General features: G+C 34.3%; 1 protein-coding gene across 3 annotated transcripts in view; it reads left to right on the top strand.

Moving 5' to 3' along the window:
* Positions 1–11,920, top strand: part of LOC117173131 (caskin-2-like) — a 148,707-nt gene that overhangs the window by 133,662 nt on the left and 3,125 nt on the right. For 2 of the 3 annotated variants that reach the window (XM_033361528.1, XM_033361526.1), the window contains one exon: positions 8,469–11,842. In XM_033361528.1, the coding sequence (XP_033217419.1) occupies positions 8,469–8,678 (210 nt within the window). In that variant the 3' untranslated portion in view covers positions 8,679–11,842. Of the gene's footprint in view, positions 1–8,468; positions 11,843–11,920 lie in introns of those variants that run through there. The other variant, XM_033361527.1, reaches the window with a different exon arrangement.

Genomic DNA, 11,920 nt, shown 5'->3' with positions numbered 1-11,920 from the left:
CTGCACCATATATCTAGTCGGGAGTGGTGCTGACTGAAAACAGATGATTTCGAGCGATTCGCGCGCCATATGTTGGTCATTCTAAGGACTTATTGAACTACCCTCGTACTTATTCAATGTCGAAGCCAGAGGACTCGAATTTTCTCGCCGATAGTAGGTCATTTTCTGACTAAAATACGTATTTTAATATTATATCTCCTCCAGTTGGTGTTCCATGGCATACATTTTGATTTATCGCTTAATTTTTTTTTTAATTTTCAAAAAATTTTACAAATTAAAATTGATATTCCAATTGTTCCATACCGCCCCACCATGCGTTCTATTTTACCCGCCGCGTGTTCCATATCGCCCCAACCAACCTACAGTACTTAATACTTAATTTGTAAAAAATAAGTACGCTCTATTTAGACAAACATATTTGCAACTTGTAAATGATAAATTGGAGAAAATTTTAATTAATATTTGTTCCTGCAAGTTCTTACAGGTTTCAAGTTTATTTGAATTCTCTTCAAATCAACTTTAATTTACCATAATTTATAAGAAGTCGTTTTAGTTTACTGAGATTCATTTAAATATCCTATTAAATATTAAATTATTAGATTTTTGGTGAAATTTGGTCTATTTCAGTTTATTAAAATTCAACTGTAATTTATTTGAATTCTAAGGATTCTACAAGATTTTAAAACACCCTCAAAGAGTTCTAAAAACAATTTTGAATTGGCTTGCATTCAAAATTCGATACGTAGTAGTATGTATGTTTTAAAAATTAAGAGGAATTCTACTTAAAAGCCACTTCAAATCAAATAAAGTGAAACTCTTCTAATGCGCCGGTTCCAAAATAGACAGCTGCTTGGGCTGAAAACGCTTTTGCTTGTTGACGCCTGACTGACCTTCGCACACCTCCACGCAGCCCCTTTTACACCTGCCTGCGGCATGGCGTCAATTCACGAAAAGGCTATAGAAGGGAGAGCTATTGAAGAGTCGCACTGTAATCTTGAATTCAACCGATTCTAGTAATTTATTATCTTACTTGTATTCAAAAGAATTGAATGTTATTGACAAATATAAAATGAATTGAACTTTTTATCGTCAATACTCAACAAGTAAAAACTGGCTTCAATTTATGAGTATAGGGAACAAAGGTGACCTCAGGTCATGGAAAACCTGGAAATCATGAGATTGTCCCGGAATTTTGTTACTCAGGGAAAATCAAAGAAAACTCAATGGTTTTGAAAAGTAGCATGTAAAAGTAAGGAATTGCTAGAATAGGAAGTATGGACAATCGTCAAGGATAATAGAATCTTATTAAAAATTTAAAGAAATTTGAAGTCTGTTCTAAATAGAAAAAAAACTGTAGACATTTATAGGGCATCATTGGAAGATTCGAGTTTTCATCTGAGGTCGAATTTTAAATATTATATTTAATTAACTTTATCATTTCAATATTATTGGTCAGGGAGACGGAAAAACTGGTTTGGGAAAAATGAAAGAAAAGTCAGGAATTTTGAAAATTAAGGTTTGCAGCCACTGTATGAAAAAACGTAATCCACCTTGCTCTATAATTCTTTCAATAGTATCTACAATTCTGCCCCCTTACAATATTGCAATTCTCAAGAGTCATCCATTTAGATTCTGAAACTGATAATCACTAGCTCTGTCACAAAATTCTGACAGATCCTTTCTTTGGGGAAAGTGGACTCTCAGTTTCGTGCACTTGACTTCACCAGAAGTTTTATTTCTGGTTCGCTTGCATCAAACGACAGCTCAAGCGCCATTTTCGGAAAATTCTGACTCCGGAAGACGAACTTCTCAAGTCACGATGACCTAGATTGCGGTCCGCCTCCAGGGAAATGAATCGTCTCCAAATCACCTTGGAATGATAACTGGCAATGAGAAGGAGAACCTCGAATTTCAAGATTCCTGCAATGCAATCGACCGGACAGAAGATAAGCAGAGAGAGCTTTACGGCAGATCGCTTTTAATATACAAGTGGTGTTTGATCTATGATGCGATTTACAAGGAGCTTCGCCGTTTGCTCGTCCTCCTGTGATCGTTCTTCTGTGAGACCGACTAGGTTCAGTTCCATCTCCTCCGGCGTATATCCATAACGCACCCTCTAGCTTTTCCCTTACTGCTCTCCTCGTTCTTGCTGCTCTTCTGTACCCTCAAATCCACGTCTTTCACGTACCTTATACACGCTTCACGTGACATTATGCGGCGAACGCGTGTCATACGAGCGACGAGTCAAGGCTCAAACTGGGAAAGATCATCGGCTGTATTTACATCCCAAGATCCTCTGCAATGTGATAGTCCTTTGGTTCAAAGCCAGCCGCTAGCGCAAAGCCTCATGGCTCTCCGAAAGGAGGATTTTGCCGAAGAGCTGAAAGAAACCAACCAGGCTGCAAGTGATTAGGGCAACAGTTTCAAAAGACCGAGTCTTGTAGATTCAAAGAAGACTTGAAAAGTTTAAAAGGTTTACTTCAAAACGGGAAAAGGGTAGTATCAGATTACATTAGTAAATGAAGAATTGATGAGAGAAGCCGTTTTTTTGTTGTTAATGTCTCTGCACAGTGGAACAGAAGCCTGAAAAAACACGGAGCACCCGCATTCAGCCAACGGTTAGTTTTTGACCTGATCATTGTTGGGCCTCTTATTTTTTTACCTGAACTGCGCCAATTAACGCAGCGGGTGTGTTTCGAACCAGTATACCGTTTATTTTCTATTCCGTAACGGAGAATTTGATTAATTTTTCCAGAGTTCGCATTTTTTAAATATGGAGAAAAATTAATTTTTTGTATTTGATTAATGAACATTCATGGTATTAAAAATGTAACACCATGTTTCGACCGCATCAAAACGATCATCAAATTGTGTGGATGGACTCGTAACTATAAGGTTTTTTCGTCTTTAGTACAATTTTTGCTTCCCAGGCATAAAATTAAAAGAATTTTTGCCATCCCAAACTTCTCTCTATATGAAAAATTATTTTTAAATAAATAAAAAATAAATATTTTTAATGAAATTTCTTTAGTTAAATCTGTGTTTCACTATATTCAGAACGATGTTATATGTTTATTGATCAGTTGTTTAAGAAATCATTCCTTCAATTCAAAACTTTGTAACAATTTTTCATCTTTTCCTAGAAGTATTTTTGAGTCACTGAGCCCGAAGACTGCCTCAAAAATTGAATATTCAAAATAGCATTCCAAATCAGCGAGCATCGTTTCTGAACAAGATTTATATGGAATCTTGGATATAAAGAACCCATGGAATATGAATGTCATGAATGTCTTGTATTTGTTGAAAAAATATTAGCTGCCATATTGGACGGGAATATGGTATTTCGGATATTTTATACAATGTTTGATACGTATGACTTACAAAGTCCTTGTAAAATACTTTTTATCTAAATCAGAAAACTGTAAACAAATTTTTTGTCAAGATATTAGATCGGTTATTTAAAATAAAAGTGTTAAGCAAAGTATTTAGAATCTTCTTGTAAGCTATATTCTAAAGATATACAGTATAATCCAATGAAAAAAAACAACATTTTCTACGGAGTAATACCTAGATCCATATTTGTCCTAGTGATCGATAATTAACTCGGTTGAAGGTATTTAAAAACATTGGATCGGCGGTTTCTAATCTTAAGGTTTTTTCTACAATATTTGTAATATGTGACTCAGAAAGCCATCAAAATGTGAGTTTATACAAGTAGCATCATTTGTAAAAATGTTCGTCTCGATGTTGGTTCCGCTTTATTGAATTTTATCTATAAACATTTTGAATGAGTAATTGTCGGTAACCATATTGGAAACGAAATTTTAATTTTTTTTAGATTTAGAAAATTATGAGTTTTGTACAAATCAGATAATTTGAAAAAAAAGTTTGTTCGCCATATTGGATAAATCATTTCAAATTGTAAATTTACATGCGATATTTATAATTTGTGGCTCATAAACCTCCTAGAAACTCAGATTTAAATACAAATCAAGTCTTTTTTCTCGACTTTCGGTAGTTTTTTCCGTGCTTCTCTCCCACGTCTAAAAAATTTATAAACAAAGTTTTTTTAAAACATGTAAAGGAAAAGAAGTGAAATTACGAAAGAAAAATACAACTCGGAAACTTTCAACTTTCGTAGACGGTTAGGCCGCCTCAGTGGATTATAGTTGATAATGTCAAAATTGGACCGAATTGATGTAAGGACTTACAGACCCTTGCCATGTTATTAGATCCATGCTCAAAAATGAAGTTTTCCTCACTTATAACACGTCAGTAGACATTTAGAGGGGTATTTCATGTTAAAACACGAAAATTGATTCTTAATACACTGTATTTTACTGAAAACAAGAGTAACTTACATGACAATAAAATTTTTTACATGAAAATACATTTTTTCGCGAAAATCAGTATCTTGTATGACCATCTTTCGCAGCCAACACAGCTTCAACGCGACGAGGCCTAATGCTTATACAATTTTGAATTTTCGTTTTGATCTCTGGGATGTGTTTCCAAGTATCGGTAAGTATTTTGATTAAATCCTGTTTAAAATCGTAAAATTATTGCATTATACAGTGACACTGAAACGCTGCTATGTTATACATAGAGCATTTCTGCGAAAATCAGTATTAACAACCGATTGCCAACACAATGAGTATTTCCAAAACAATAAAAAGTACCCGCCAGATTAAAAAACTTAAGTTTCATCAACATATGAACAAAAAGTTCATAAAAACAACAAAAAACATATTAAAAATGTATATTTGCAACATGGATCTAATAATATGACAAGGGACTGTAGTTTGCGATCTGGAAGGATCAATTTGGGAATCCCATGGACATAGGAAACAAGGGACTTGGCATGCCATTGCGGGGGTGATGCAATGAGGGGGGAGGTCCGCCACCTTTTGATGTCCTGCGACAAACATGGCAGCGCCCACATGTTATATTTTCATGCACAGTTTGTCGGCAAAAATGCTCGTGCGCATAATCAAATGGCACATCGTAAGAAGGCGACTCTCCCCACTCATGGAATTCTCCCCCCTCCTGTGGATTCAACCCCGCTCGCCCAAGTTAAGATGGCATGCCTATTCCTGTGTTTCCTATGTCCATGGAGAATCCAAACTGAAACTAATTTAAAATGAAGCCAGAAATATAATTCAAAATGAATTCGGAAATCCGAATAGGTTACAGTTTTTAATAGCCATCAAATTGAAACGGATTGACCTAGGAAATTAGTTCGCGTTTTTTAAAGTTTTATTTGGGCATCCAAACTGAGACAGATTCAAAATAAGTTCTGCAATCCGAATACATGATAGTTCATAAGATCCAAGTTAAACCGAATTCGAACTGACAGCAATTAAATGTGAACTCGAAAATCCGAATAGATTACTGTTGAATGATGTCCACATTGAAACGATTGGAATTTCTATTTGGGAGATTTTTTCAAGTCGGCAACCGAAGTGAAACTTATTATTTTGATGTTTTCCTATCAGTATGTCAAAAAAGTACTAAAATACTCAAATAGTCGCTGCCGGTCACAAGTCTGTCAACCCAAACCTTTAGCTTTTATTCAATTCACTCTTAACTCTTTTAAATCTGCAAATTATTGCTTCAAGAGATGTTTCTGCATCCGCTTCTTTAAAAAAATGAATGTAATTATTTCGTCGGTAAAGTGTATCCGAGCGTTATGGTTTAACGCCTAAAATGTTAGCTGTCGTACAGAGATGGTTCAAATGCTGTTACGACTTACGGCGTATTGGAACAGAAAAGGATTTAGGAACATGTTGCAAGGTAGGACGCGTTGGGTAGCAATGGCTGCATCTCAGCCGTCAACTTCCGCGAATTCAACGGAGCGGCAGAATCCAAGACGCCGACAACCTTTGAATAATGAAGCCCTTGGCTTCTACGCTTGTCTGATTTCTCTACCATCCTCGGCGGGAAACTCGTGATTTCGTAGAGAAGATTCCGTTTTGATTTTCAGATCTTTGCACCAATCAACATCCAGCATGTTCACTAAATTCTTTCATCGTGTTCAGAACATGTAAAACATTTCGCCTTTTCAGAAAGAAGAAAATAATGAGGTTCACCAAATAGTTTGTAGTTTGTACACTACCGAATTTTGTCTATCTTAAAGAATGTTTTCTCCAAAATTTGGATATAGACTATCTTTAAAACAGCGATTGCAAAAAGGTCAGAAAATTTAGATTATCGCATAAGCAAACGAACAAATTACAATATATTGAGTGGTCCTCGAGTTATCATTATAAATGTTAAATCGCTCCATGGGACCATGTCCTGTCATTCATAACAGTCATTGAAAATATTTTCATTTTCTTGAGTATATTTTAACACTGAGAATCAGATTTTTATTTTTTACATATTCCCGATTTATCCAAACATTTATCTTTTGATTCTGAAGTGAGTTGACTTTGTAAAATTTAAAATTTCATCAAAAACTTAATTTACGCTAGCTTTCGTGAAAATAATTGTTCTTTCTCCTATAAATGATAATAAAAGTCAATATTGGTTTAAAAATCTGGCGTCAGTTTTCAGAATGTTGAAATTGTATTTTTTTTTTGCGGCTGAGGGAGGGGGGGAAACGTATTTTTTTATTGAATTTCGATATGGCTGAATGAAACGGAACCAGGTATCATTCGCTCTTGATTCAGCTGATATAGGGGTTGCTTTTCCATTGCGTAATATTTTTCCAGGCGGAACTACGTTGGTTCGGATTTTCATTTTGATAAATTCGCTTTGGTGGAGAATCAAGCAGAAATGCAGCCCTGTAACTTTGTACGATTTACAATATTGCACAAGAGAAACAGTGATATTGACACTTTTATGAGTGCGTACAGGGTTACCACTTACCGAGAAAACCAGGAATTAGTCTGGAATCTTGAGCACCCTGAAAAAACCGGGCGATTTTTTTGAGAATCGGCAATTTTTTATATTTGTTTTAACTTTTGCGTTAAATATCGTCTTAATCTTCGAAAAAAATGTCTTGGCAATTACGTTTAATGTTACAAATCATCTCCATTAAAATATAGACGATAATTTTATATTATATACATAGTAATTACATAAGTAAGCCTAATTTATGTAATATTAATTACTAATAATTGAAATGTTTTTAAATGTTTCAAATCTAACATTTACCCACATTCGGTCATTTAGGGGACATACAAATGTAATGTTACCTTTTGAAAGTACATTTTGGAAACCAGCATAAACTTTTAAAGAACAAATTGCTCAACAAAGCTGCACAAGAAGGCTTAAGAAGAATTATGTTCCTTAAAAAAAGTGTTTAAAAAAATTGAAGTTCTCTAGCGTTCGAGTCTTTTGCCGTTCTCAAAAGTTCAATTCATGGTATAAAAAAATATTGATATTACCAAACAGAGCACAGATTGAAGTACGAGTTCCTGTAAAAAATCTAACATCAACATTTTAGGTGCTGGGTCAATAAAGCCCAAATATCTCATAAACTACGATCGACAGAATTTTACAGCATTTTCTCTGTGTTTTATTAAATCACAGAATTTATACACTTTCCACATTTCCCTCTTTTTAAAGAACTCATCAGTTTTCCCCTTTTTGCAAGAAAATTCCCATTTTTTTTGCTTGAATTCGAACTGAAGGAATTGTCGGAAATTCAGCTGTCTCTTTGAAGAAAAAGTTGGTCCTTTTGGGTTTGAAATTCATCAATTGGTAGAAAAGTCATATGTGTTTTTTAAAAGTGAATTCTTTTCCATTGAAAAGTATACTATTATATTTTGGGTTCAGGATTTTTCTTTTTGGATTTAAAAATCGGTCCTTTTGGATTGGAAGTTCATCTTTTGAAAGAGACGTCACCTCTTTTTTTTTTGAAAATTCACATTTTTTGCTATTTTTATTTGGGGATACCACTATTTGGTTGTAAATGCACTTACTTGGTTGAAAATCCATCTTTTAGGGCTTGAAAGTTGAATATTTACTAAAATATTTAAAGTTTTATCTAGAAAGTTCAACTATTTTGTTGAAGATTCCAGTATTTTTATGAAAATGCAGTATATTTGAAATAGAAATCTTAGGAATATGTTACTTGCATTAATTTGATTTACATTTACATTATATATTTTTCCTTGAAGTTCTGAAATGTTTCATTCTTTTCCAATTTTATACAATAAGACATTTAGTATTGAATAATAGTTTTTACTTAAATGCTTAAAATTCAACCAGGAAACAGTAATTTTTGACTGTATGTGATGCACAATTTACGATATTTATCAACAGTAGAGAATTTTCAAGAAGAAAATAATTACTTTAAAAAAATTTTGTAGTGAAATGAAAAAAGACATATAGACTGAGCGTTTTAAGTAATACAGAATAATTTGTTTTCTTAAATTTATATCTGAATTCTCTCAAACGTCCAAATTTTTCAAGAATTTGTGACTGTCTTCGAATTTTGATCAAATATAATTTTTTTTCAGGTTTATAAACGGCGATCGCGTGATATGGAAACAGAAACGGACGATGACCTGCTGCAGTTCCCGGCTGGAGTTTCTCTGGATGCGTCCAGCGGTTCCTTGTCAAGTGTCTCCCTCTCGGAGAAAAGCATGCCAACTGACAATGTTGAAGAATTCTTCGGCGACGTACCATTCGCAGGTAAACAGCAACAAACGCTTGGCTGCACCGCATGACGCTTTCTGCCTTCGTGTTCGTGCATTTTCGTTGTTTTTCGACTCTGTTGGCGACCATTTTCATAGAGTTATATTTTCAGTTTTTTATCACTCACCCTTACGCATGTTCATTGAACATTTCAGATTAATTATGGATATTAGGCTTACAAGTCCGAATTCCAACAATCAGTAAGCGTTTTAGTTTATTCATAGAAAATTGTCTAAACAAATCTCTTCCACGATTTTATCTTGAGGCTATTTTGTGATTAATTATTTTACCAAGATATTACTATAAAATACAATATCTTGTCCCTCTAATGTGATACGTTAAAAAGTATTTTTTTCTTGTATAAATAACGAACACCCAGGGTAAATGCAATTTGGTGCCAATTTTTGAATAGGAATTTGATGCATGTTCAACAAGATTTTATCACTTTTTAATCAAGCACTTTTTATTCCTGCTAATGAATTCAGTTATTTCTATTTGTTTAGAAATAAATTAGCATTTTATTCTAGCTAAAAAAATTAGAAAGTAAACTAATTTGTGTATAAATGAAAATTCAAATACTTCTTCAGCGAGGGAATTCGGGGTTCTATAAAATTAAGATGTCAGTGAGGACTTAATCGCGCGTTTGGGTTTGCCCGTTTATTTACCGTCGAAAGGCGCGGAAAATCCGGCCAATGAGGCAAAAGCCGCGAATTCGACATTCTAGCTTCCTTCTTCGGAAGTGAAGCGCGAAACGTGCCGCGCAAGCACAAACTTATTTCCGCCCTGTCGGTTTTCTGTGGGATTATTATTCCCCAATCGTCTCCTTCCTTTCGTTGCTCGGCTAAATATTTCAAATTTTCTAAAAATTGACAGAAATAGGCATCATTTACTAATAACAATAAGTAATCAGATTCCATATTTCCAGACGAAAAATTTAAAATAAGTGGTACATAAATGGTACCTCTTGACTATTTTCATTCTTGTATAAGATGTGTGTACTTTTAAGTCATTTAAAGCACCTTACTACGTAGAAATGTTTATGTTCATTACTACAAAATTGTAGAAGTATCTTCATTCACAAAATTGTTTATTTTATCCAACTTTCTGAAAAACGCGATTTGAGGGAAGTAAATGGAGCGGGGTACATAAACGGATCACCGAGTCAAAAGAAAGGAACAACTGAAAATTACATTTATAAGCAAAATTTGCAATCATTATATTGTTCATTGTAGGCAACAGAATTCATACAAGAGTATGAATCTCATGTAGACGGTCGTATTACCAGAGATGAGGTATTACTGCTAAGCCTACAAATTGCATATGGCAACACATAGATGGAGCTCCTAGTTTTTTTCCAATGACTGGGGTTCCGTTTTTGTAACTCGGTTTGTTTATGTCCCACTTACTCTACTTCTCTAGTCCTTCCAATTTTAACGTCCGAGGAAATTATTAAATAGGAATAATATATTATCGACTTAAGCAGAGAGGAATAATAGTACGGTTTGATTTCACCAATAGTTTTATTATGTTATTTTATTGACTTCAATGTTGAGCTACTTCCCAATCTCTCTCTCTCTCTCTCTCTCTCTATTTCGTAGACTCGATCCGAATTTTGAGTAATTAACTCATTCGAAGTATTTGATGGACTGCCGTGAGACGACGAAATCGCTTCGCGGAGCCGGCCAAAAATGCTTAGCTTGCATCTGTTCCGATGTTAAGCGGGAACAAAAAAACAAGTTTTTATATTCTTGTAAAGCTCTCAGGCATATTTAAGCATTATAAGAGTCAAAGTTTCGCTACTTCGCCAGATTTTTAACGTTATTCTTACTGTAAAATCCTTTTTTATGCCACAACGTACCAATTTTTATCAAATTTGAAGCACTGTTTGTAGCGCAATTCGGCACCTCCATGCTAACCTTTCCAATCTGGGTTTAACAGTTAAGCTTTCCAATCTCGTTTTGTGTTGGCACTTACGCCGCTGCGTGTACGTAGCGCTGGAAGCGAGCAAAAAACGAAATTGAAAAGGTTAGAGTCACTACCAACTGCCAAACCTAAATTCGACGAATTTATGGAAATATCTACTTTTTCTCCTAAATCATATACGGTAGCTCAAGAAGATGTTCAGGTGTTGGCATTCATTTTATAAACAAAATTGTACCTCACACCATGAAAAGTAACATTTGGGCTTACGTCGACAGTCATTCTCAGGCAGCATACAAAAAACTAGAGATGACATAAAAAAAGTTTGATGTTGGGGAAAGAAGTAACAAAGAAGTAGCAAATAAGTAAAACGGTGCAAATCGCTGATTGAGAAGTCTTGGATAGATGAGAGAAAAGATGTTAAAATATACCAATATCGAGTGCCCAGTAAAACCATTTTAGTTATAGACTTGATGACTCCTTCTGCATGATTGACATAAATAAAAAGCTCCTGTTGCAACTGCTTTTTCTCTTATTATGTATAGGCATCCCCAGGGCTAAATGCAGATGGAAAAAGTTTTAATATAACAATATTTTTGTTGGCCATAAAGTTTTATTTAATTAAAATCACCAACTTGATAACTAACAATTATCTCAAATTTCATTAGAATGTTTTAGATCCCTTGATATTTCAGTTTTGCAGGAAATACAAATTTATTGAATTAAATAAAATATTAATAGACTCAATTTCTTGTATGTGATTTACACATCTTTGACACTCCTTTGGTTCTGAACAATCATTGTATGTTTTTTATTGTATAGGAGTAAGGTAATTTATGATTTTCGATTGAATAACTGTTTTTGATCAACTTGTCATGGATATTGGTAAAAGTATTTATGATTGCTAGCTTTCGCCTAACGACATCGATGCTCATCAAGTGTCATGAGTACACGCTAAAAAGTTAATGACTTCCTTTGTGTGCGTGATTAAATTCAATAATCATTGGCTAATAATCCTCTCTCCTGTGTCAAGCCGCGTTCGGCGCAGTAGCAGTGATCCCAACTTTGACATGTTTAGCTACTGCGCTTGGCCGGTGAAACGATCCACATTGGTTGCTATTGGCGTGCAATTCATACCAAAGAGAATTAACAATTATTAAGATAAAAATATATACCTATTATAAATTGCACATTAATATATGAAATTACGTAAATTGTGATTTAAGTTGAGAGCAAGATAATAACTCGTACATTTTTTATAATTGTGGGTCCGGATGCAATAAGGGCACATAAAATTTTTTCGTGCGAAAACGAAGTCCCCTGGAGGCTTTAGAAAAAATTTTCGAATTTTAAT

The sequence above is a fragment of the Belonocnema kinseyi genome, chromosome 5 (genome assembly GCF_010883055.1).
Source record: "Belonocnema kinseyi isolate 2016_QV_RU_SX_M_011 chromosome 5, B_treatae_v1, whole genome shotgun sequence".
Classification (NCBI taxonomy): Eukaryota; Metazoa; Arthropoda; class Insecta; order Hymenoptera; family Cynipidae; genus Belonocnema; species Belonocnema kinseyi.
Note: the sequence above shows the minus strand (reverse complement) of the source record. Positions and strands in the feature narration are given on the sequence as shown.